This window comes from Orbicella faveolata, unplaced genomic scaffold (assembly GCF_042242905.1).
Source record: "Orbicella faveolata isolate gen_17 unplaced genomic scaffold, um_ofav_v1 contig_12, whole genome shotgun sequence".
In the NCBI taxonomy this organism is placed as follows: Eukaryota; Metazoa; Cnidaria; class Anthozoa; order Scleractinia; family Merulinidae; genus Orbicella; species Orbicella faveolata.
Window position 1 is genome coordinate 33,016,650 of NW_028301539.1, and position 26,732 is coordinate 33,043,381.

General features: G+C 39.6%; 3 protein-coding genes and 1 pseudogene across 4 annotated transcripts in view; 1 reads left to right on the plus strand and 3 right to left on the minus strand.

Moving 5' to 3' along the window:
• On the plus strand, positions 1–14,486 carry LOC110057862 (low density lipoprotein receptor adapter protein 1-like). Its single transcript, XM_020764466.2, has 9 exons — positions 1–573; positions 3,063–3,130; positions 3,778–3,864; positions 4,112–4,204; positions 4,667–4,695; positions 5,844–5,958; positions 6,380–6,664; positions 11,930–11,973; positions 13,860–14,486. Exons 1-9 carry the CDS (start codon positions 453–455, stop codon positions 14,005–14,007), a joined length of 990 nt encoding a protein of 329 aa, XP_020620125.2. The 5' UTR covers positions 1–452; the 3' UTR covers positions 14,008–14,486.
• LOC149117591 (uncharacterized) lies at positions 8,701–9,442 on the minus strand (annotated as a pseudogene).
• Positions 12,136–12,837, minus strand: LOC149117592 (uncharacterized). Its single transcript, XM_089283365.1, has one exon. It carries the CDS (start codon positions 12,787–12,789, stop codon positions 12,136–12,138), a length of 654 nt encoding a protein of 217 aa, XP_089139491.1. The 5' UTR covers positions 12,790–12,837.
• The window catches only part of LOC110057856 (gamma-aminobutyric acid type B receptor subunit 2-like), a 16,976-nt gene continuing 4,591 nt past the window's right edge, over positions 14,348–26,732 (minus strand). Inside the window, exons 2-18 of one of the 2 annotated variants that reach the window (XM_089283364.1) lie at positions 25,607–26,025; positions 25,116–25,250; positions 24,374–24,544; positions 24,041–24,142; positions 23,846–23,905; positions 22,911–23,102; positions 21,737–21,970; positions 21,558–21,621; positions 20,988–21,071; positions 20,011–20,161; positions 19,227–19,347; positions 18,018–18,125; positions 17,589–17,711; positions 17,098–17,281; positions 16,489–16,643; positions 15,763–15,939; positions 14,348–15,049 (exon numbers count right to left, since the gene is read on the minus strand). In XM_089283364.1, the coding sequence (XP_089139490.1) occupies positions 14,990–15,049; positions 15,763–15,939; positions 16,489–16,643; positions 17,098–17,281; positions 17,589–17,711; positions 18,018–18,125; positions 19,227–19,347; positions 20,011–20,161; positions 20,988–21,071; positions 21,558–21,621; positions 21,737–21,970; positions 22,911–23,102; positions 23,846–23,905; positions 24,041–24,142; positions 24,374–24,544; positions 25,116–25,250; positions 25,607–25,879 (2,394 nt within the window). In that variant the 5' untranslated portion in view covers positions 25,880–26,025 and the 3' untranslated portion in view covers positions 14,348–14,989. Of the gene's footprint in view, positions 15,050–15,762; positions 15,940–16,488; positions 16,644–17,097; positions 17,282–17,588; positions 17,712–18,017; positions 18,126–19,226; positions 19,348–20,010; positions 20,162–20,987; positions 21,072–21,557; positions 21,622–21,736; positions 21,971–22,910; positions 23,103–23,845; positions 23,906–24,040; positions 24,143–24,373; positions 24,545–25,115; positions 25,251–25,606; positions 26,098–26,732 lie in introns of those variants that run through there. The other variant, XM_020764461.2, reaches the window with a different exon arrangement.

Sequence of the window (26,732 nt, forward strand, 5' to 3'; positions counted from 1 at the left end):
TTTCTCAATCCCCAAATCAACCTTAACACAAGAATAGAAAAAACTCCTATTTACAGCAAATACAAATATTCACAGTTTATAGTGCCAATGACTTTGGACGGACAGCAAAGGTATGCCATTTTCTGTTTGCCGTAAACGTGACTTTTAACCACTCCGTTTAATGTCAATTGAGTACGTTTGTATGTCCCCAGGCGTGGCTAGAGATGACACACGAACTATGAATGTTTGAACCTTTTTTTTTCGTTTGATATCGGTGTTGAGCCGTTTCCTTCCAAACTTGCCTATTTCTAATCTCCTGCCCAGTTTTTTTTATCGCTTAGGCAAAAATGAGAAGGTCTGGGTACAAAAATAAACCGCACTCATGTTGCGACATCATTTTCGTATGTTTTAATCGATTGGGTTGTAAACAATAACTGAAGTAAAGTGTACCCTGCAAAACATAAACAGTGTAAATGGACTCGTTAAGAGTGTTTGCGGCGAAGGTTAAAAGTAGCCCTCAGCTTATAAGGAAAACGTTTGCCAGTTCGGAGCACGACTCGTATTCGAAAGTGTCACAAGGAGACAAACTCAAAGGTAGGGTAAATATTGTGAGATGAAGAAAACATTCAGCTTTACTGCTAAAATGTGCCTTTTATTTTAGAATAATGAACATTTACCCACAAGGTGGTGTAAAATTGTTCTTGCAATAAAGTTGTAATGATATCTTTTGACAGAAGCTGAAAAAAACTTTTTCTTTTTAACATGGGGCTCGACCAGAATTTTATTATTTTAACACATCTTGGTGAAAGAAAAACAACAAATTGGAAAAGTCCAGTTTTCAAGTAACGCTTACCAGCGTCTTAAACAGCTAATATATCTTTGTTATTCGAGCTTGAGGCATCAGATTAAAGGGAGGAAATATTTCTTAAAACGCAAGCTGATAGCATAACGTGCATACGGAAATTGTAAGTATGCAAACACCGTGTATTCGGCACGTGAATTGAATAAATTTGACTAGTAAGTTCTTGTTTCAGGTTAAAAACCTGTCATTCTATTGAAAAAAAATCCCCTGTGCTTTAACTTAATGCATATGTTTTCTATACCTAATGATGTTAATATAATAAAGCAGCGGGTATGTGTTGTTTTGGTGGTTTTGGTATTAAGTTAAAACGTATTTCCCGTTTGCGCACTCTATTCAGCACAGTTATAAGCATACGAAATATTCATTTTGATGTGAATTTAACAACAAATATAGATAAGAGTGAGTGACAAGAATATCCAGCGATCTCAGTGCACGAAACATTTCGGTACGGCTGTAAAATAACCTCGGCGTTTCGACAGGATTGCCAGTTCTCCAATGTGTTTAAAGTAGTCGCAGTGATGTTTACCCATATTTATTTCGGTCAGATGCGATTTCATGTTGACACCTGCTAGGCCAGCTAAGGTTTAAAGAGCTCACTATTCTCCTGCGTTACTAGGTAACGCTGAAGAATCATGAGCAGCGAATGAAGCACGCGATCGACCGCTTACATTTCCTGTAAGTAAATCTATAATCCTTCCTACCACAAGACATAACAAGGACACCATGGCTCAAAAGACAGCTGTACCCTGATTTAAATTCCAAGCTCAATTATTTTGTAATATTATTAAATTTACTATCGTAAATGCCGCGACCTGATGGGAATGGCACAGCTTTCTGGATACATTTCTAGCAGATTAGGCCATTTTTGACAAATTTGCGGCCGCGAGCCGTTGAGTCGAGAGATTAGGGAGTTTAAGAAAACCACGACGGCAACGGCAGCGCGACCGTCGTTAAACAAAAGGTTTAATGAGCAGAACAATAGCTGTGCACGTGCGTTATAATTCTTGGTACATTTCTTTGCCGTCCTCTACAAAACAACAACGTGAAATGACCCTAATAATAGGGAGCTTAAGCACGCGCGTTTTTGAGACGCGGACGGCAACCGGAAGAGAAGATTTCGCATGCTAGGACGGTATTGTCTCCCAGTTTTTTTATACTACTCATCTCTAATGCAGAAAAGATACTTAGCAATGTAAATGTGGTTGTGTGAGGACAAGTTAAAAGTGAAAGTAGCTCACTTCCGGCTACCGTCCGCGTCTCAAAAACGCGCGTGCTTAAGTTCCCTAATGAGTTTTTAGCAACTCAATCGTGACAACATCGTTTTCCAAAAGCTTCTTTTTCAAAATGTTTTCCGTCCAAACGAAATCGAAAAGCCGGCGTTTTCGAATTCCTACCGTTAATTGTTTGAAGAGCGTTTTCGCCAGAAAGCTCCATTTCGTGACGAATTAGTGTGGGTAGAGGGCCTCACCGTAGAAATAAAGATGCGTTTTCAAATTTCTTCGGCGTAGTATGGACGCTGTCAAATAACCATAACATGGCGAATAATAATGATGATAAGTGCGAATAACAAAAAAGATTGCTACAAAAGTTCCACGATTTTACTCGTAACGCGTGTAAGGCGGAACAACAGCATTATATGTATTTATTATATGGGCACGAGTGTTTTACTTGAAAATACACCACTCGTAAAATCACACTCGAAACGACATCCGGGACTCGGGTAACGTATTTTACATATACTCATTAGTGAAGATATCGATTACTTCACTAATATCATGTTTGACCCTTTAACTGTGCTTAAATTTGTTGGTGCGTGATCGAAACATTTTCGGATCTTCCTCGAAAGTCTTCGGCAATCTTCGGCAATCTTCGGCAATCTTCGATAATCTTCGTAAATTTTCGGAAATTGTTCGGAAACGTTCGTGTGGCCTCCGGATATTTTTGGAGAATTATCCGCGTCTTCCGAAAGTGGTCGGAAATCTTCGGAAAATCGCCAAAAACGTCGTTAACAGTATGTTTACAGAATGAACAAAATAATACATAGTTGCCTGTAGATATGGAATATCACTTCTCGTGTTCTACTTGATATCTCACGAGTGAGCGCAACGAACACTCGAAGATATACTTCATATCTACACGCGCCCATGTATTATCCTCTGCCTCTATATATTTCACCAAGGAAAACAATCCTCTCTAAAACTGTCTCGAATATACTGGTCAGGTAAATACCACGACGATTGGCTTCATGCTGAGGAATCCCTGAAAGAAGGAATTCACTTTTATGCCAAGGTTAGTCTGGGTTCAACCTGGCCTCTTTTTTGTTTTTGTTTGTGTGTTTGTTTATTCGTTTGCTTTGATTATGATTATGGTTCAGACAAGTTACATAGATCTGGTCTAAATTCTTTAAAATTCCAACATCACCGTCAGCAGTCAATCAGATAATGCCTTTATTGTCATTTTTGTCACTATAGCTCCGGCAATAAATTCCTGTCTCTGTTTTAAACTGGTATCTCATGGCGATCAACTAAAGCTTATATAATTAGGCCACACCCAGATTGTTATTTCACAGGCCGTATTATGAACATTTTCGGACATGCTTCCCCTCGTTGACGCGTGTTCAACTGCTCTTAGTTCATGATTACTTTCGGTGGAGTTAAGAAACGATAAATTGAGCCATCCACAGACTACTATCCTTATATATTTGGTTTATATCTTTTCAGAGCAAGGAGGGGCAAACAGGGTTAAAAATTAAAAGACACTTTGATAACACTGAAGACTATATCTTGATTATTTCGTTTAAGTTTTGCAATACTCCGTTTTTCCGCCGTAACCACGAGCAAAGAGCAAAGTTTACTTAAATTATTCACCGCAGTTATTAAACTTAGTAGCTTTAATCGCAGTTTTTTTTTTTAACAAATTATTTATTTCTCATTCAGATGCTTGGATCCTGCCCTGTGTATCAAGCTCAGGGGGTGGGCTGCACAGACGAAGCAGTACAGCAAATTGTATCCAACACTAAGAAGGTAGTGCTTGAGTATGATGCGATTAGTTGGGACGGCATTTTCTTACTGGAGCAAAGTAGTGTATAGCTAATCTTAGGGGAGCGCACCTTTTGCTAATGAGACCCGATGAACATTGATGGATAAAATACATATATGTTAAAGTGGCCAAAATAGTTTCCTTTTACAAGAGTTGAACTCGTGTGACCCAGTTCAGCTATAAGTCAGTGAGGTTTACTTTTAAGCAATTACTTTGAAATCTTTTCCCCAGACAATGAACACTACTCCGTCCAGTGGAAGCCTTCAGAAGGTGTTAATGACAGTGACAATCCGGAAGCTTACTATCGAAGATATGTTTTCAAAGGTATTTACCAGCCAGTTCTTAATATTATTCTAAATTCTTTGTAGTTTCTCTTTACAGTCTTGTTCCATGGTCGAACAAACATTAGACTGGTAGCAATCTGTTTTTCTCTCGAAATGAGGCAGGGATTATGAGGAAAGACGTTTCATATCTGAAAGGATTTGGTCGAGACATGACTGCGGCGCTCTTCTCAGCCCTTCTTCGTCAATACATACCGTCCTTTTGCGTTGGTGTTCACGGATTAATACTCGTCTGACCCTAAGAGAAACAACCGGCTGCCGGCAGTCTAAACAGGTTCTCTGCACCGAATCGACAACCGCGAGAATCGATAAGAAAATCATAAATTAGGGACCCCATCTTCATGCTACCCAAAATCTGAGAACCAACCCGTAGTAAGTTACCCGGCTCAGTTGTAAATTAAAATGGTCCTTGATGTTTATGTCACTCCATTTTTATCTTCTTCAGGAAAAGATCATAGAAATTCCAATTTATCGGTGAGTCTCAACTTTAAATACATTTAACTCTCCTGTAGTTTAAGTTAAACAACCCTGGAACTTGTCAAAGCGTTAGCTCAATGACATGGCCGAACATCAATGGGTACTATTCAAATGGTCGTATTTGAAGTGATGCTGCCATGGACTTCCTTCTGGGTTCTTAATTATTGATCGAGATAACGTGTCTGCAAGAGTCCTCGCTCTGCCACCAAGAATTACCGATCGTTATCCGATTGCATTGCTGCTAACTTTTACAATCAATTTTAAGAAGTTTATTAAGGTTTCTGGTCCAGATTCAATCGAATCTTAGTCTAGATCTGTCAACAAGGCCCCTGAAACAACTCAAGTTTTTAAAGGAAGACATACAAGCCATTACGATTGATTTACCGGCGTTAATAATGGGGTTGCTGCTGCTATTGTCACGCTCAGCCTGTTGCAACCAGACGGCACAGCTCCCAGGGCCATCTTCCGACATGCTATTGCTTACACCCCTGCACCGCCGCCATAGTTACAGCCAACGCCACTGCATACCTTTGCTATTTCGGATTAAACACAACATTGACATTAAAATAAACACAAACATTGTCATCGGTATAAGTTGGGACTGCTATTTCTTTTCCCATTGCTACCTTCAATAGTTTCCATCGACATTAGGGACGTTAACTGAGTAAAACATGACGGCAACCTGTGGAGGAGAACGCCATCAAATTAATTGTTCCATTAGCACAACAGTGGTCGTGCACGTGCCTATAAAATCTTTGTATATTTCTTAGCCTTCCTCTTCCAAACAACAACGTGGAACGACCAAGTTCTGCGTAGTCTCGAGAATACGAACGGCGACGGCTAATTTTTCGTGTCTCCATTTGGAATCGATCGCTAGCTTTACATCCTTAGTTTGAGTGGGTTGCTAGACCGATTGGTGAACTGAACAGATCAAGATAATTTTGAAATTCAAAGGTAAAATATAAATCTATTTTTTTACTAGGCGTCAGCAGTTAGAGTCATTGATTAAGCTCTGTAATGTCTTTCACACAGTGACTGCCAATGTCTTACCGTTTCCATTATCAGTGCCACCACCATCACCTTTGCACCGTTATTGCCGTTATCATTACCCGTTTCATCGACATATGATTGTAATTCTTTTACAGGGTATCATGTTGCGCGACGGATCCCAACTTCACTAAAGTGCTGGCGTTCATTTCTCGGGCTCACGAGGGACACGATTTAACCTGTTACGCGTTACTTTGCAGCAATTTTTCGATGGTAATACACCGTTTAAGTTTCTTGCAATAATTATATTACCATTTTTTATGGCTTTCCTCAAAAATAGTTCGTGCTGTGCGCTTCCAGAATGCCTCCATCCCTTTTTATTTTGAGAAATTTGTACCCATGTACCATATTCCAACCAATTATATTTAAGATATTATATTTGATTCTTAACCCGCCAATCATTTGCAAAACCAATATCTACCAGCATCATTTTATTTAAATATTTTTATAGACATCAAATTTTTTTTATCGGTTCGGTGATCAATTCTTTTTCTCTCGAGAGCTATGCACTTCGTGATATGTATCAATGTTTTATGGGAAATGGTTTCCATCATTATATGAGATTTAGTAAAGGTCTGAAGATGGCACAAAAGGTGGCTGTTTACACAATTTTCTTTTTTTGTTTCATCTTAAGGCGCAAGCCATGGCATTGACTATTGCCGATGCCTTTAGAATGGCCTTTATTAATTACGAGAAAGGGAAATTCGACGAAAGTCATGGAGGTTCGCGACTTGCACAGTACCACGACAAAGAACTTAATAAACAGGGTGAGGCTGTGGTAAATAATGAGTTTGTCGACACTGAAACGAGCCCTAACACCACTACGACGGATCTTTTGAATGCACCAGTCATTCAGGTCACGGAAGGTAGTTCCTCACCAACCACAGAGGAGGACTTAACCAAGAAAATGCAGGCGTTGGTAAAATATACTTTATTAGCATGTGCCCACTACCCTAAATACTCTCTGTTCGAGACAAGTTTTTGTTGTTGATTCTATGAGTGTTAGTGAAAACGACCGTTTGATTAAACTAAGCCCTTTGCACGATCCGGTCATATGGTACAGAATTAGTTGTGCCGGGACGCAAGTTACACAGTGGGTCTTTCAAAACAAAGGGAAGTCGTGCTGGACTGGTGGGAGTTCCTTTGTTTTGGAAGTCCCACTGTGTAACTTGCGTCCCAGCATAATTAATTCCGTACCACGTGACCGGATCGTGCAAAGGGCTTATTAAAAAGGTATTTAACAACAGCGACTGAATATGGGATGTAGGAGCAAAACCTCGAGCATGACGTACCAGAAATACCCTTCAGTTTGTTGGTTTTTATTTTATCCCTCAGTTAGTACGCGCGCTGTGATTGGTCATAATCAATTTAGCGGGCCGTATTCCGCTGTACGGCCCGCTAAAATTTAAAACTATTTTTGTTGCCAAAATGTTTCGTGATTTATCGCCAAGTGTTCTTTACCCTTTTTGCAAGTAAACGTTTAGAATTTTCTTGCACTTCTGAAATTGTGTATTAATTATCTCTTATTTTGTTTCCATGGCAACGCTGAAAAAATTTACATTTCAACAAAAGAACTTTTAAGTATTTTTTTAATGCGTTGATCTCGCAGAATTTTCACCAAACGGAAGCAGGAGAAAATAAGTGATTCACAACTAATGATTTGGCGAGATGCAATTGCTACCAAGACAGTAGTTTCGATTAATACCTGTCAGCCATCTTGGATCCGCCATCTTCGCTGTTAAAACACTATTATTCTAAAGCAGAATGTGGCAAAATTGTTTGAAAATTGAAAGCATTTTCCCTGTTGATTCAAAACACTCATTATGCAATTAAAAAAACTTGGGAAAAGCTCCCTTATGTTGCAGAAGCCCAAAACTTTATAAGAAATGGAGAAAAATTGCCATAAAAAGAAAGCATAATTCACTAGGAGTGATGGTTTCACAATTTCCTCAACACTATCTTCTTAATCTAGCTTAACGGATTATTTCTATTGATATTTAAAATGTCGTAATTTTCCTGATCCTCCTCGTCATCAGAGCATTGTTGATCAAGAATCTCCTCTTCCTCAGCGCTATTAGGGGGTTTAAGAAAACCACGACGGCAACGGCAACGAGAACGTCACCAAACAAAGCGTTTAATGAGCAAAACAATTAGAGACCTTAAGCAAACCACGACGGCAATGGCAACGAGAACGTTACCAAACAAAAGGTTTAATGACCAGAACAATGGCTGTGCAAGTGCGTTATAAATCTTTGTACATTTCTTTGCCATCCTCTTCAAAATAACAACGTGAAATGACTAGGTTCTGCGTATTTTGGAGAACGCGAACGGCAGCGGCTAATGTTTCGTATTTTAATTTGGAATTCAGCACTGACATCACACATTTAGCTTGAGTAAGTTCTGGGACGGATAGGTGCACGGAACAAATCTATACTGCTGCGAAATTCGAAGGTAACATATAAAACTATTTTTTACTGGAAGTCGTCTCTGGACGTCGTCTCTGGCGTCGCCGTCGTCATTACTTAAGGCCTTACTTACTTTAAGGCCTATTGTTGCAGTCACAAAGGCGGCACATATCGGTGCATTTAAGGCCATTTGTAAGGCAGGTCGGCACGTGGACAGCTTGCATGATCTTGCACAAAAACAGGAGAGAAACTCAAGAAGAACTGCAGGGGAAGGTTTACCATTCATCCATTTGATGGATAAGTTGCAGTACTCTTCGACCCATCCTTGGCCAACTAGTGAAGGGACTTGAGGGCAGCTCTGTAAGCTTCTCCAAATAGCTGCTTGCAATTGGTAGTTTGCTCTCAAGGAGTACATCCTTAAACAACAGAAACAATCTGCACAGGGAGGTAGCTGGTTCGAGTCAACTTTACCTTGTTTGGCACAGAATATCCTACAAAAAGTCCAATGGCGTTACAGACTCCATAACCATGCGATAATTAAAAAAAGGCCTTAGACGTAATAACTAAACAGCTCTGTATGTGCTGCATGGAGAAACACTCTGGTACCTGCTTCCTCGTGCGTCGACCTTAGCTCTTCCCTTGCTGTTACTCCGATTGAGGAGAGTTCATAGCAGTAATCCTCGGTCGTTAAGAAGATTGTCTTTCCAGCGAAGCTCTCTGTGCCTCTCATATTGCCACTTTTCTGAAATAAATTTGTTCAGGAGCGATTTATTCTTGGAATTGGACAAGAATGTCCGCCATTGATGTATCTTGTAGTCTGCCTTGAAGTTTCTGACTTTATGACCGCTTTCTGAGCCTCTCTTCTCTCTCTTGCGGTTTTTGATCGAATTATTTCTGTAAACGTCGAAGACCACGTCAATACGCTGGCTGTCTGTTCCTTCATTGAAAACCATGGACATCATACTGTTAGCCAATTCAGCAAATGTTTTCTGGTCGCCTCTTATCTTCTGGACCATTACCATTCCGTCTAAAATTCGCCCGCACGGCTGAGGAATCATATCTGCTGCTGTCATATTCTTCTGGCTGGCTTCTTGGCAAGTGATGATTTGCTGGTTCTCTTCAGTAATCCCGGCATCAGCCGAGTCAAGGGCCCAAGGGCAAGGTCCGAGAGGGTGTCTCAGTACATCATTCAGCTTTAACGTTCTGTTCTCAGCAGTAATGATCATTTGAGCAAACTGCGCACGATCCGCTTTAATGATTACCTCCTTGCTTGACCCTATTTGTCCTTTCATCTTCTTGTTTAAACTTTGAAGTTCGTAATTTTGTCGCAGAATTTCACCTTACGTAGGTCAGACTCAAGCCTGTCATGACAAAATTTCTTATAAACCGTCCCTCCGAAAGCCTCTGCCGGAAGCATGCAGATCATTCTCTATCTCAGGAGTTGCGAGATTGCCGGTAGATAGACAACTAGGTCTTGCCTTTCTCCCTTAAAGGGATTGATCCAGCTTCCTTCGGGAAACGATTTCTATTCGCTTTCATTCCTTTTCCTTTTCCTCGCTTGCTCACTTCCAGGGGGCGGAAGGAGGTTCCGGGACCAAAATGCCTGGCTTAGACAGCAATAACATTTACTCGATTAGATGTTCCTGCGCCATAAAGCGTCTCTTCTATTCTATCAATATTAAATATTAAGCCTGGAATTTAATAAATCTGATCAAATAAACTCAAACAGTTTGTCATAAGCTTGAGACTCTATATCAAAAAAATTGTTTTTCATCCGAGTCCGGTCCACTGCTTTCCAAGTCAGGGTACTTGCTCGCTTTATCTGGTCAGGTACAATCTCAAAAGCACCGACCATGGTAACACGCTTTAGCTGCTACCAAATCGCGACAGGCAAGGCCAATAAGCCTGCTATCACCCGCAGCAGTAGCAACTTTTCTAAAGCATCTAAATACAAGTCAACCTTCTGAGTCAAAGGGATCGCGTGTTCTTGTACATGCAGTCTTATTTTCGCAAAAAGTGTACATTTTCGAGCAAGTTCTGCTCGTGCTTGGCTCTTGCGGACGAGATCTTTGCCTTTCGCTTTCCAAATTAAACTTCGAAATCTGTTTCGCGGCCGTTGTTTAAAAAATGCTCTCCAGCTAATCTCGCTTCATGCTAAAAAAACTTCGGCATTTCCTTTGATATATGACTTGGGGAATTTCTCCTTCCTTGGTATTCTCTGCCAATGGATAAAGCAATGGCCCATAACTCTTAATCAATGGTAGCCTCGTTCTATAAATATTTCAAAGAGTCGAATCTTTTCTTAAAATAGGAATAATTAGCAGATTTTTATCATATGAGCAGTGAATAATATAAGTTTTAAAAGCAGGTCTTTAGTTTGGTCTAGGAATAAAACAACAATCGAAACTGTACATATCAGTTAAGTTTCCTTGAGAGTCGAACAGAGACTCTTAAATGTTTGTAAGTATTTTGTTCAGTGAGCCTAAAAATACTAAGTGTTCCCTGTTTCTCTATATTACTTGAAAAAAAGCGTCCAAACTGCGAAAATTTGGCAAGAACTTTGAAGTATTTACTATGCAGCGAGACCGTCATCTTAGACGTTACCCATGATGCTTTTCGAGTTTGAGCTGCATGGTTTCATTTAAGTTTTTCTTTTTCAAATCAACTTATAAATTTTATTTTTTTAACCAAAAATGTTAAGAAAAGCTGTTTACTGTACAATGTAGTAATTTATTAATATTATAAATAAAGAACGCATTTAAAATAACTGTTTTAATGTGAGCCTCGTTTCCATGTCACAGCAATATTTTTGAAAAAAAGAAGTACGCAAAAAATACTAAAAGCTACTCTTTCACGATTGCTATCAAGTAAATTTGAAAAGTCCTTCATACAATATTTCATCAGATATCACTCACATTTTCTTCCCCCGAGTGGTACCGAGAACCTGCCCTGGCCCATGGACTATCTCCCATACAGACCGACTTAGCTCGGTTAATAAGATGTTTATTATATGGCAAATAAGAAAAATTTAAATCGTTTAATGAAACTGGTTTGCTGACATTTTGCATGCAAACGGAGATGAGCTTAACTTAAACCTGCCGAAATTTGCTCGTCCTCCTTACTTTTTTTTTTGTCATCAGGCTTTTTGGCACTACCATAAATGATTGAGAAAAAAAATAAAAGAAAACGGTGAACATTTTTGTATTTTAGTTTGCTACTTTTCAACGCAAAATAAAACCGGTCTAGATGCCGGTCTAAATGGGAAAATCTAGACCGCGGTCAATATCGATTTCAGCCAATCAAATTTGTAAATTCGGTAGTTCCCAGTCCTTGTGAGACACGGCCATATAATAAAACCTGCTAACGACTTAAGAATCACTTAACAAGGATTTCAAATTGACTCAATTTGCTTTCGAGGTTTGCCAGAATTTGAACTTGTTCCGCGCGAATAGAAATCGTTTCCCGAACCCGTCAAACACACAGTAGAGATATAATAAATATCTTATTAACCTCGTTTTCTCGGTCCGTACTGTAAGTTATGGATCCTCGTTTTTGTCCCCCTCGATTTATTGGGAAAAAACTCGGTACGTAACTTACAGTACGGCCGTCGAACTCGCTTAGTAAGATGTATATACTACTTGACAAATTAGCGGACGGACTGTCATTTGGACAGAGGAGCTTGTTACCTGGCTTACTCTTTGCTTTGTTTTGTTTCGAGTGGTAAATAGGCGAAGCTTTAATGATATCATTCATTAACGTTATTTTGATATTTTTTTTAGGATCTCGCGGTGAATTTTGACGATTTCGATGCGGAATTTACCAAGTAAGTTCCTTATATCTCTGTTTCAGTTTTTCTTTTCTTGTATGAAATTAAATTTCGATAAACATTCCAAAATAAAATGAGCGATAGAAATTTTACACAACGTTTTGATGTCGTCATGACATCATTATCGAGTGACAGGAAAATAACGGTTCACATATTTGTTTAAACAAATAGTTTCGCGCGGATGGAATCAGATTGCGTGTTCAGGCTAGGTTTCTTCTTTCTAATAAACAGCATTTCGTAAATCAAACAATCCAGTTTTCCGTTGCATTTCTTTAGGACGGAAAAATTTTTGGCAAGGTCGTCGATGTTATAAAGGCCGTGATCATTCTTTAAATGCTTTCCGATTGCGGAGAACCTGTGTTCATCAATACGTTGGTGCAAATGCCGGCTGGTATACCCGACATACTCTGCATCGCACAGATCACATTGGTAATTGTACACTACGCATTGTTGATTAATTAGAGGTGGTTTTGGTTCACGCATCTTGAGATCTTCACAGATTTTGCGACTCTTGAATACTGGTTGAAGAGTGTGATCGATTTTCTTGCTCAGGTCAGATAGTTGTTTTTTCACTGCATCGGCCGACGTTTGATCTTTAAATGACAATACCACTCGGTGAGCAGTATCTTCGTTGACGGGTAGTTGAGGTGGCACGAGAGGATCTTTGGTCATCATTGAGGTGACAAAGTGAGAAATGATGGGGTTAATTAGGCTTTCAGGGTACTTGAAGTTAGTAAACAACAGCTTCAGGCGATCACATTCAGTCACGAAAGACTCCCATGTGGATGACAGGTGAAAAGCACGATTTACCATGGTTTTAATGAGCGATTTCTTGTACCTTTTGTCCACATGGCTTTGGTGATGGAGTAATAGGCCGGTATTTGTTGGCTTCCGGTAAACACTGATTTCCAGTTTGTGACCTTTCTTAAATATTTTCATACCAATAAATGGTAGCTTGTCGTCAGAAGCTGGTTCCATTGTGAAATTTATGGATGGGTGACAGTTGTTAAGTGTTGTTAAAAAGGCTTCTGCTGCTGGCACATCCTTCATCGTGGCAAGCGTGTCATCGACGTACCGGCTATAAAACTCTGGGAGCTTGTTGTCATGTTCTAATTTCTCTTCGATGGAGCAGAGAAATGCCCATTAGGGGTCCCAAAGGTGAGCCCATTGCCACTCCGTCAGTCTGTTCATAAAGCTTGCCATCGAGCTGTACTATAAATCCCATGAGCGTTCCTCGTAAGAACTGAAGGAGGTTCCATGTACATTCTCTCAAAACATCATGCACGCCTGAGGTCTAGAAAAACTGGTAGTGGATGCACGAGCGAAATGCGACTGCTTCAGCAGTTTTTCTAGACCATCTATTTGGTTTAGAATCTAGCATGATTAATCTAATTTTTTTTTTTATTTGTGAGAAGGAGAGGCGGGGAGGGGGTGATTGCGCTGGCAAAAGAACGTCCGGAACATGCATGCTCTATAATTTCCAGCTGTGCACCCAATCTATTCAACAGATAGGTTTTCACGATGCTGTTCAGTAATTGATCGCAGATGACGTCAAAATAAGTTAAGAACAAAAAATGCAATTGATTTTCATTTGTGCGCCTCACGTCCATGAAGTCATCTAGCCAGACGTCATCGTCATCGCCCTCTTATAGATCAAAAGTAAGAACCAATCAAAATGCGAGAATGATTTGACTAATTATACAAAAAATAAACGTGCACCGCTCAGCTCCAATAGCGGGTACACAACAGCTATATTCTAAAACTCGATATAATACGCAAACGCGTTACGCTGCACGTTTAGCAACATAACATAACACAACTGTCCTGCTGACTTTCCATTTGAACAAAATTCAGTAAAACTCGTTTATCCCGTTCACTGTCAGGTTGGCGGAGTCACGGTCCAATCCAATCTTGTTCGAGACGCCTGTTAGGAAGAGAGATTTTTCTGGTGACGTCAATCACCTCGTGGCCACTGAAGCGACAGCTAAAGAGTTGACGATGTCCAAGTCCACTGAAGATCTCCTTTCTTAATAGGCTATGCATTTCCGAGTTACCACGTGCCTCTCTTTCAAAACGAGCCCTCGTGCAAAACCTTTCAAATATAAATGAGTATTTGCATGAAAATGAACCTACGGGTGGAACACATGTTCATAGCAATGGTTTCGCACGAAGACTTGGGCGTTCTAAAACAGAGGCAAAAGGCAACTCGGAAATCGCCAAGTATTTTAAATAATATCAGACAACAAGCTCGAAATTTCTAGGAGCCAGGAACATGGCAGAGTTGACAATTTCTCGTAAAAACGAGCGATACTATAGTAATCTCATTCTTTAATTTAATAGAAACTGTTCTTGTTTTGTAGCACAAAAAGCGCAGTGTAAGCAATTTTTATTAAACATATTAAACAAAAGACTTGTTTAACACTTTTTAATTTAATTTAGATGTAGTTTTAAAATATGGGAAACCAAAGATAAATAAATAAATATTTCAAATTCATGAGAAAGACATAAAATGGAGTCATTAATTGCGTATACTCGAACTTCTTCTTAATATATTGAAAAAATGATTTAAATACACAAGAATTCTGCCAATAAAGATAAAACATTATTATACATTCTTTTAAAAGAAAACACTTCCATTTCTCCTTTTTTTTTACTTGTTGTGATTAAAATGTTACTTCTTAACCTTTTCGTATTTATTTCTAAAAATTAAAACTCTATTACCACTTCGATATAACTTTTTTTCGCCGCTTTGTCTTTCCGCTGTCCATTCCGTGGTACCATGTTTCGTCAACAGTACTTGACTGACTCTTAAACTGTAAGATTATGTTTGATGTTTCTATTTTCTTTCCTCCCCTCGTCAGCCTTCAGCTTAACACAACATCACGGTGGTCTGGTGACAAAAATGTTGTCCAAGATAGTAACTTCTCTGGAATTTACCAAATTTGCCTCGGTTGACTGCAGATTTCGAACTTCTTATCCTAATTACATATCGTTAATCTGTTGTAATGATTTGTCACAGTTGCGTGCTGTAGCTCCCATCGCTCTGTAGCATTCGTTGCTTTTCTTGTTGAAGCTAAGAAAACAAAACGCGCATCACGAATATTAACGATTCAGAAGTGTTTCATCAACAGACTTAAAAGTTAAAACCATCTTGTGCGACATAGTAAAACACACCACGAGTACAGTTTTATACCCACCGTAGAGAGAAAAACCTGGTTCTCACACGGCCGCAAACATTTAACATTGTTTGTTTACATTGGTCCTGAAAAGCCCCAATGGGGAGTGGCCAATCTCTCCCAGGCATTGACCGTCGGCTTGCCTGCGAAGTTGAGCTGAGTTCAACTTCGCAGGCAAGCCGGCGCGGCGGTTCTCGGTGATTGTCGGCGATGAAAATATTTTTATCTTCGAATGCAATGTAAGGGGTAACAACACGATTTTTCAAACAATTCCATATTTACAGATGGAATGGTTGAAAATTGCGCCAGTTCGATTTGCATTTCGGGCCAATTTGATTACGTCGGCGATCCATGCATCGCAGACGCGTCGGGGACCCACTGGAACAGATCGCTGAATAATGTCAGTTGCAACCAGCGACTACGTCGCAGGTAGGTCTGCGGGATATGATAACCAGGCTGAACTGGGAGAATAAAAAGTTTAGCTAAAGGACACCAGGCAATGACTCTGGCCAAATTCGAACTTAGACCAAATCTCTCAATACAGACTCCATCAGCACACAAACCGTTTGGCGGCAAGCTCTAGTTGATTCAATTTTACTGAACTGCTTACCCTGTTCAACAAGTCCCTAAGCCGTTGCAGCTCTTCTTCATTGCTAGTGGTGTTTTTACGAGAACATGAGCATCTGTTTGCATCCTTTATGGAACCACCTCGAGCCTCCATGGAACTCATAGTGCACGTCCGCAAACGGTAATCGCCATCTTGGCTACTCTTTCTGAGGGCTGCAATCTGAACAAAAGCTAACGGGTCATTTCCTGATCATTGATTTCTTTTATTAAAAAAGGATTCGCCATACATATATGTTTAGTTTTTCTTGTTTTCTAACCAACCGGCCGATTGACTGACAACCTACGAATACAGCCGCCCTCATCAATCCTGGCCAGTTTGGAGAGAGAGGGGCTTTATTCGCAGATTAACTAACTGACTGCCTGTGTACCTATTTATCTGCCAACCTAACTGCCTAACGAACGGACGGACGGACTGACTGGCTAGCTGACTGACTGACTGACAGACAGACAGACAGACAGACAGACAGACAGACAGACAGGGAAACAGACTTACTAACTGGCTCACTGACTAACAGAGAGACAGAAAGTCTGACAAACAGACAGGCAGTCTGTCTGTTTTTCTGGTTTGCTGACTGTCTGAGTGACTGACTGACTGACTGACTGACGGACCGACGGACTGACTAACATTTTCTGAATTTGTGCCACTGAACAGCAAATCTTTTCACAGCCATAGAAACGTCTTGCAGCTTTATCATTCTCAGACTCTCACCTTTGGTACAAACACGATACACAATGTAGAAGTCGTACTGAAAAGAATACAGGTAGCCGTGACAATAAAGGATGCTTCAAACTGCTTGTCTTGAACAAACGTCACAACAGGAGTCCCCACAACACATGCTATAACCACATTGTAAACGGCCATACCTGCAGGTAAGGAACAAAACAAAACAAAAAAACAGCCATTGCATACATTCTGTATTTATGTAATTAATTATTTATTCTGTATTATGTAATTAATCTGGCTCAGGATAGGATATCAGTTCTATTACAGGCCTTCCCTAATAATCTTTGGTTTCGGGTTTGTTGGGTTCAAATGGTTAGCGGATCATTACAGTGAAATACATTTAAAGACAAAAACTAACGATAAAAACCGAAATTTCGGTGTCTTCATGAATGCCATTGTCAAAGTAATAAAAAATACGGAAACGTCGGTTTTTATCTTTAGTTTTTGCTTGTTTATGCACACTAACTAAATCCTTATTAATAAAAAGTGAAATACGTGTCTTAAACCTTTTATTTAAAGTTTTGGTCTCGATTGCAAGACACCAGCAAGCCAGAAAATTTATATCAAATCCAGCATTGATTTCAAAATACTCACCAATGTGTTGAGAATCATTCAGTGCTGGAATATTGACGGTTCTGGTCTCCCAAGCCAGAAACAGACCAAACAGCAGTAAGATCCCTTTATAGGAGTATAACAAGCCCAACCAGATTGCAATGTTGTTCACCTCACAAATGTACATGTACGGCTCATGGAGAATGTTATCATCTTCAGGGTCGTGCTAGAAACAAGGTTTCACGATAATCAAAGTATTAACGTTTATTAATTTATGAGAAGTAATAATATAAAAGTGCTGTCTGTTCGTTATAGAGTGGTATCTTTTAGGAGTCAAATAACGCTCGAGGCGCTTCCAGATTCGTCTCTTTTGAGGCTTTAATTTAAACGTTTTCCGGAGAACATCCCTGACCTTTTCACATGAAGTACTCCCCCCCCCCCCCCGCCCCGCGGTGGGTAAGGCGGGGTAAATACACTAGAGCAAACGACTCTTGGAACACTACGAAAACAAAAGTCATGTTGTATAGACTTACATAGGTGGGTAGATATTTGGTTTTCATCTGGAGAGGATCCAAAAAATTCCAATTGAAAAGGAATATGACATCTATGAAAATAAGTACGCCAACGACACCGAAAAGACGCCAGTCTTTGATAACCTGGAAAATATTATAATCGAATAAATGTGGTAGAATGTAATATAATGACAATTATAATAGAGATAGGACCCTGCGCGTGCTTTGATTGGTCAAAAACCCATGTTTTATTAGAGTATAAAACGTATTTTCCTCGCGTTCTCAAATGACCGTCGTGTTTTATCACAGTGTAATACACGGCTTGGGCTTCTTTATTTGTTAAATACGAAACGTTTACACTTTCAACGTTTTGTCTCTCGTCAACTGAAATAAATGGGAACATTAAGAGTGGAAAGCAAAATTAATAATAAAAAAAAAGTTTGTAAATACCTTTTGCTTTGCGCTGACTATCCTTGTAACCTTGTGAACGCGCCAAGTTTTTGAAAACAAGGAACCAAAGACCAAGGTGAATCCAACGCAAAGAGTAGCAGCCCTTGCCTAGTTAATGATAATAATAATAATAATAATGATAAAAATAATAATAATAATAGTAATAATAATAATAATAATAATAATAATAATAAAACATGTGAGCTTATAATCTTTTCAGTTAAGAAATCTGTGCTTGATGCCCTTCTCTACTTAGCCTGGCCAGTTGGAGAATAGGCTTTACTACGGTTTTCGACGCCATCTTGACGGGTAGGCAAAGCGGTCAGAAATTACAGAGTTTCTATGGGAATCCGATAGCAAATAACTTTCTCCAAATTTGAATTTTACACAGTTTGTGAATCGCAGTGTTAAATACTGGGTAGAAGATTGCATTCACCAAGTTCAAAGGATGAAACTTGGTTAGAAGACACTCAGTTAATTTGCCAATTTTCCATACATTGGTCTGTAATTTTTTTTTCCCGTGAACTGTGTCAACCCAGCCAAATGTACAGACAAATGTAAGGAAAATTGGAAAATTAACTGAGCGTCTTTTAGCCTAGCTACATCCTTCAAACTTAGTATTTTAACATTGCGATTTGCAAACTCTGTAAAATTCGATTTTTCAAAAAGTTATTTGCCTTCGGATTCCCATACAAACACTGCAATTTCTAACCGCTCTACCTACCCGTCAAAATGGCGTCGAAAACCGTGATAAGGTCTATATTCCAACTGGCCAGTTCGAGAAATCGTTAAGCAACACAACGCGACGAGTGAAAGAGCTCTTTATCATCACCGTGAAGTAAACTAAGAATACTGAAAACAAATTAGCTAATTAAAAAAAATTAATCAGTAGACCCGGCAGCTAGCTGGTTAGTGGGCTAGAGTCCATGGATTGCATTCAAGGAACCAAATATTCAGCGTTTGAAAACAATAAACAATAATTCATTCAGCGTTCTTTATGACAAACGTGATCGGGCTAAATTCTTACATAAAGGACTGGACCAACAATGAAAAGAGGTTTCAATCATTTTGCATGTATCCTTGCGACATGACGGCACAATACTGCAACAAAGCTCAATTACTCCCGGCGTTTGTTAGAGAGCAGAATGTGTCTTTTGTTGCTAAGAGCTCAGCAGAATACTGCAATAGAGATGACAGGCGACACTGTACCTTGCAAAGATCAGCTGTGAGGTAATCGCCATCGAATGCAAAAAGGATGACAGAAGAATACGACAGAATGCAACCCAAGATGATGACATTGTTCAGGTTTGGACTTGACATCTTTATAAGTCTGATAATAGAGCACAAAACAAGAAATTTGAAAGATTTTCACTGCGGCGTGTGAATGGGGCTACTAGAAATTGAGGTTTTAGGTGAGAGGTTGAGAGTGCCGCTATGCCATTTGCAAGATAAATCAGATTACGATGACATGACGTGACGTGATGTGCCATGACGTGACATGACACGACGCGACACAGCATGATATGACATGGCGTAACATGACGTGACGTGAAGTGACCTGGCCTGACAGTACAAGCATAACATGTCATGACTGACGTGACGCGAACTGGATAGCCCGATATACCCCCGGGGGAGGCTCCCATATAAAAAGCACGGGGCTGTTCGTCATATCTTTTAGGGGTTAAAAATGCCGGTTTTGGAGCCTCTTCGGGTGTTCGGCCTCATAAGGTCCACAAACGGAGCTTTTGCGGTGCCTTTTAGGGTATTGAAATTTCAAGCCAAGCCCACGAAACAGGACCTTAGTACCTCTTAGGGGTTCTTCTCAAAACTTCCGATGAGCACCCGGCCCCCGTCCTCTTTATAAGGGAGTCCCCACCGGGGATATACCGTGTGCATGACATTGCTTATGGAATGATGAGAAGTGTAGGACTGGTAGCGGAATGCTTCTCTCTAGGAAGTTGTTAAGTCGTGAGCATTGTTTTGTTGAACGTACCTCTTACGCCTATTTCTGACATTGAAGCACAAGAAGAGAAAAGCCAAACAGATTCCCAAAGAAGACATGATACACATCAAGATAAACATGGTTATAGTCATAGTCTTCAACTGTTTATGTACACTTTGACGATCTGCAGGTGCCCTTCCTCCTTATAAGGAAAAAAGAAAAAAAAAATTAGCAGTTAAATATACTCAGTCCGTTCACACTAACATATCCAGTTAAGTCGTGATTAAAAAAACTAAAAATTGGTGACACGAACGGATTCAAATATTCTACGTAAAGTTTCAATATGGAAATCTTCAAGTTCATAATATCAGTGAGCAACATTTATGCAGAACGTCTTGACTTTGTTTAGCAAGCGGGGTATCGATATTTTATACTTAATTTATTCCTTTCGCGATCGTATGCATTTATCAGTTTAGCAAATATGGTAACTCGGAAGGAAATACTCTTGTCTCAAGTAGGCCTGTTCCGATTGTGCTCGGCAACTTATCGACAACCTTTGGCATTTCGAGCAACGTTTTGCAGTTTTAGCAACCACGAGCAAGTTTTGCCTTTCTGAGCAACTTTTGAGCAAAATATAAACTTACAGCACATATCAAGCACGAAAAAGTGAACGATGTCGCAGTAAACTTCAATTTATACGAATTTCTTGAATGTTTATCAACCTTTTGAAGTCAAATGAATTATGTGATAGCATTTATTGTGAAGAACGAAATATATAGCTTTAACATAAAATATCAAAAAATTTAGGAAGCAAGTTTTGAAATTTAGGTAGCAACCTTTTGGAATTTTGGCAATTTTTTACCAACTTTTTGGCATTCCAGTGAGCAACTTTCAAACATTTTACTAGTCTCAAGCTCGTGGAAGTTTTAGTCATAATTACTTACTAGTCTAAACGATTCTGAATTAGCTTAGCTCCAATTTTCTCTTGGCTAAAGATATTAAGAGATGCTAAATGTATCTCACTCTACCTTCCCAATGAAAGTCAGCTCCAGGGTATAAGACCAGGGACGATTCCCGTACATCATGACTACAGATGGCTTTAAACTCTGATCCTGGTTGGTGTAAAAGAAATATTTTATGCGTATTACATACCTATAAATCCACGATAACCTGGTAGTCGTTTTAATGTTATTCGTTACTAGAAGACACAACCTGATTGTATTTTAATTATAACGTTGTCATTCCGTTAATACCGACACTTTATTCCCTAAAGAAAAATTGGGAAATTCCAGGAAATTCCATTAATTACCAGCGCCATTATGACTGACCAGGTCTGTGGTTTATGACGATGTCTTGTCACTTGGCCACAAGGACTTACCCCCCCCCCCCCGGGCCTAGACCCCTGTACCTTGTTATGATCATCTTATTTGTTCACTCTATTTTGGCACCGACTGAGGAGCTCACCTTTACGACAGAGAAGGCGCAGGCAACGAATTAAAAACTTATACGATACTCGTACGATTCTAATTCCAGTAGTTGTCCTCAAGCGATCTTCACCGCAAACAGCTTCCAAATATTATATTTAAAGCATTTCATACCTATTAATTGAGAGATTTCGAACACTCCTGATCTGTCGCCTTTTTCATTCAGCTTCACAAAACTCTGAAAATAATTAGATAAGGGTTAGAATCGCGTACACTAAGTGAAGAGTGCTTGTTCACAGACTCCGGCGCGCAATAATTAATGTTCATTTCCCAGATTTGAAAGTTACACTTACCGTCATTCCCTGAAATTCTGTTAACAAAAGGTTTTCTTTCATGGAGTTTGAGAAATTTTTGTCCCCAAAAGGCAAAGAGTCAAGATAGATATTCGGACCCAGGTTCTGGGCGGTTCTGTTTAAGGCGAGGGCGACCAGCCAAGCTGCATCATAAGCAAAACCCTTGTAGTCTGAGTCGTTCAAATTCTTAAATTGGGCCCGCTGTAGGAACTTCGAATGGAACTGTTTCGGCGTCTGATGACAAAGAAATGAGTTTTATGTTTATTTTGTCGCTTTGTCTCGGTTACTTTTAATCTTTATCCCAGTAGGTAAGACCTAGGTAAATGTTGAATCTATATTTAAGCATAATAGGAAAACAGGGCCACGACTGTCGCAACGGTTTTATAAGCAGTAACAGACTAGGAGAATTCCTACTGCCCCCCTGGGTGGGATGCTAGTCCACCGCAAGGTTACCCCCAGCATTAAATTCACCGGTACCCATTTATTTACTGCCTAGTCTGAAATGTCAGACATCTCCCGCCCTCAACCTAACCACGTCAATGCCTGGTTTAGGCTGAGGGAGGAAGATGACTAACATCTCGGGCTATGTATGGCCTAGCTGTCCACCATTTCCTGTTCATGATCTGTTGTTCAACAGGTGCTTGCCTTGTGATCTCCCACAAGTTACTGATGGTGGAAGCGGGCAGAAAATACGGTTGATTCTGCGCAGACCTCTTTTTTTTTTTTATAAAAGTCTGTAGCTTTGACACGATCTCCTCAGTCATTCTCGGCATGTTTCCGAACCAGGGGCCCGTTTCTCGAAAGCCCCGGAAACGTTTCGGGCCCGGAAAACCATTTTTAGTTAATCTGTATTTAAAAACGGAGGAGTGTACACCCCTGAAACTTGGTCAGATTTTTCACAATAACTCTGGAACATAGGAAACGGGACTTCAAGACGTTAAACTCCGAACAATCTAAAACATTTCCTAGGGAAGCATGGCCTCGGACCCTCTCGAAGCTTTCGCCTTCGGTGCTCGTACGTTGTTTCGGAAATCGGTCACCATTTAGCCTTGCACCGCGCTTGAGAACCAAAGAGCAATAAACAATTTAAGTAAGGAGAGGGTTGATTGTAGTTTTGCTGGTAAATAAAACAGTCTGTCCCCTTAATTTTCGATTATTGCGCGTAGTCACTCACCATACCAGCCTCGGTTGTCTTTTGTGAGCTGCTGAGCCACATATAGTTTACGTAAAAGATCCCTTCAGCTCCTTCGTTGACTTCCTCTGGGGTGCAGGTAGACCCGGGGTAAAGTCGTTTCCACCAGCCATATTTATCAGGGGTGTGAATTACCCAAACGTATTTATGCCCATACATCTTTTGTTTGTAAATCTATCAGGAGTAGAGAATTAAAAATTAAGCGCCTGCCCAACAATATCTTTAACAAGACTGTACAAATGCTACCTTCTGAATAATCAAACTTGATTTTTCTACTGCAATGTTTTACTTTGCTGTTTGATTTTGTTGCTGTACAAGTGTAAATAAGGTGTATGTTAGTTGTAATTTACTGTAGCTTAGCTGAATTAATTTCTCATGCCGCAATTTCCTTGACCGTGGCGGTGTCCAACCAGAGAGCTCTTGCTACTTTGGCCACCGCTCACATTGTATTTCTTTACGAATTAATACTTCTTAACATTTTACTATTTTCACTACTTTACCCTATAAAATGTGTGTAAATGCCCTTTATATCGTAAATAAAGAAACGAATTGGATTGAATTTAGTTTGTTAATGATGCATCTAGGATATAAAATGGCCCAGGGGGGAACTCCCTTAAATGGGCCATATAGGTATGTGCGGCCCCGAAAGATAACGGTTTTCCGCCGTTTTGGTCATAAACAGGGTGTTGATTTTGGCCATTTGGTCAAAAACAGGTTATAGATGTTGTACTGTAGTCTTGAACTGGGTATGTTTCTTTTAGAAGAAGCTACTTTTTCAGGTCATAAGTAGGCGGGGTAGGGAGAATTGCAGATTTTGGTCATAAATAGGGTAAGGGTTTTGCTAAGCAGGCCGTTCACCCCCACTCAATTTTTCTGGGAATATACCTCCTAGAAAATGGCTTTGGATGATTTGTTACCTCGCACATTACTATGGTTGAATGACTGAAGAAACCAAATATGATCCTTGCATCAATATCCTGTGGAAACATAGTATAGTAAGTTTTGGAGATTGCCAAAGAAAAAAATGACCACGAACTTGTTGAATTATATGGGGAAAAACGTCTGCGATGGAGTGCTTGTTAAATGCGAAATTATATCAATGCTTAACGTACCTTAAGATGTTTTATTTGGCTATTCGGATCCAACAAAAAGCTTCCATAAGAGATCACTTCAATGTTATTCTTGTGGCATTCTTCTCTTAGACTTGTTGCTGCCTGCAACATATAAAACACGGTATAAACGTTGTAAATATCAATGTCAGTGTTTTCTTTTTCATCCTTTTTGCTTTTAAATTTTCTAAAAAAAAAATACCCTCATCTTTATTTGACACAGCCAAGGAAAAATTATAGTTTAATGGATTTAGTAACTTGTAATTCGTAAAATGATAATATAACTGGAGTGGGTGAGATTGCTTTTCACGGTCAACATCGCCCAAAATGACTTACGGATGCAAAGAGCTCTCTACTCTGGTACAGTATAGCTATTCTGTTCCAGTAAAACTTTTTGGCAATGGTGATGAATGTACGGTTAGCAGCGGATAACGCTGGCACCGTTCGAAAGAAGTATGGGAAGACATCTTTTTGTGATAGCTCACCGGAAGCTGCTGATGGAGAAACCTGTGGGAAGAATAGAAAATTGATGAAAAATAAAGTAAAAACGTTTATTTTCTTAGCGTGAAAACATTTCATGATCTCCAACCTGCATAGCCACGACTTTTAGCTGGTTTATGACAAGACAATCCAAATTATATTTCTGGCTTAAAACTTTCATCCCCAAGGATGACCAGCGTCTAAATTTACATAAGAATGTCGATACAGGCTCAGGGATGAATGTTTTGGCAAAAGATAGGACCTGATCAAAAAGAAGAAATTACAATTTCTATGTCTCTAACAAGCCTAGTATGTGAGTGAGGCGAAAAAATAATAATACAGTTTTAGGAGAAAGCCCTTTTATTTTTGGTCTCAGTTGAGTTTAGCTCTTGCACTCTAGTTAGTCCTTATGCATGTTACTTAGAAGAAAGTATTTTTTATCATTAAACTTAAATAAAATAGAAAAGTGAATCACTTTATTTCAATGTCATGGTATGATATTGTCATGGTATTGGTGTCATGGCATGGTATTAGCCAACCTAATGTGTAATGGACTTGTGCATTTAAAAATGTTTTCAAGTAAAACTGTGTCAAAGACCTGAACCATATTGTAGTACTTTGCAGTAGCTCCAGCCGACTCGGCAACGTTTGACCGGGAGGGACCGAGTATGAGACGGACTTGCTTCTCCAGCAAGAAATCGTAGAATACTTTGTTTCCGAGACCAGTATTACCCTGTCGATGAAGAGTGAAATGGAACATTTTAACAAAATGGAAATAAAAATAGAATATGATATACCCAAATAATTTTTTTCATTTCAAAACTGCCATCATCATTACCGATAGATATCTGCCTAGAAAATTTCTACGCAAGCTCATTGCGCTCGATTTCCTCGTATCCAAGTTGGATTACATTGTAATGCAAATGAGAAAAGTTTTAAATATGAAAAGGGCTACTATGGAACTGCCTGCAAGTCACGCAACTCAAGCAATTTTGTAGTTTTTGCCAGAAATTGTCTCGCATCCACGTTGGATTACATTGTACTCCAAATGAGAAAAGTTAACCACAAAAAGGGCTAATATGGAACTACCTGCGTGTCACGTTGGATCAGGCTCAACTTGTACTCCTTCAGGATATCACTTCTTTTGTTGATGTCTTCAAAAGCCATCTCAATGGCTAGTGGAATGCCAGCTCCCCACCAAGATCTCCTTCCAGTCATTGGCGCCATTGATCCTATGTACAAAGGCCTTCCTTGCGTTGTGAAGTTGTCGGGCGGCAAGCTTACAGCGTCAAGAAGACGGATAACACCTTGTGCGGCAAAATATGTGAATGTGACGATCCATCTTGTTAAAGCAAAATCCATTTTGCAGAGAGAGTGCTACTCTGGTGCTGTCCTGTTCGAACTCAATACGTCAATCTTTTTTTCAAAGTTTTATCGCTTCCTTTTTGATGTCACGCGAATCTCCAACTGTGTAGGTACGTCATTGCAGGTCCGGACAAAATGTTTACCTAAAACAATATGAAGGGAGAAAAACGTGAACATTGCAGGTCTGTTTGTTGCACTGGATTATATCGATCGTGCGGGTGATTGCCAGTGAAAAGCAATTAAAAGCAACCGGTGTAAACACAATACTGCGACTAATTGTTGCCTTTTAAACAGCAATTTGGGCTTTCTTTCACAGTAAATTCTCTTTGACAGCTGAAATTAATAACGCGTGAACTGACTGCCGGCGGACGTTAAAATCTTCATTAATCTTTCTTCTGAGTTCCTTAGTTTCTGGCAGATGCATCGACATCTAATGAAACCACCTCGTCTATGTGCTGTAATGAAACATTCAATAGTTATGTTTATTGCCGAACTCTTCCTCTCTGCGTGGCCCGCTTATAAAAGGTAATCACCCAGCCGCCTGCTGACAAAGATGATTTACTCTTTGAATATGGATATAATAGACGTGATACCACTTCGGCCGGATCCATATGTTTCACTAAATATAAGCTATTACACACATACTAGAACTGTGATCTTTTCATTTTCTTCAAAATTAGGAGTTTCCACCGTATTGTCTTATTTTATTGAACCATCAACTGCTAGTTTAATATGCATTGCCAATAACGCGACCAAAATGATGTTCGTGCTCGACTCATACTGCGTTTATTTTAGAATACTGATAACAGTTAGTGATGTATTGTCTTCCAGTTCGCCGTTGATCAAGGTT

Excerpts from the sequence above, each read along its gene's own strand:
- LOC110057862 (XM_020764466.2), top strand. The coding sequence starts at position 453 with ATGGACTCGTTAAGAGTGTTTGCGGCGAAGGTTAAAAGTAGCCCTCAG. Across the intron at positions 574-3,062 it reads ACAAGGAGACAAACTCAAAG|GTAAATACCACGACGATTGG; the intron begins GTAGGGTAAATA and ends TATACTGGTCAG. Across the intron at positions 3,865-4,111 it reads TTGTATCCAACACTAAGAAG|ACAATGAACACTACTCCGTC; the intron begins GTAGTGCTTGAG and ends TCTTTTCCCCAG.
- LOC149117592 (XM_089283365.1), bottom strand. The coding sequence starts at position 12,789 with ATGGTAAATCGTGCTTTTCACCTGTCATCCACATGGGAGTCTTTCGTG.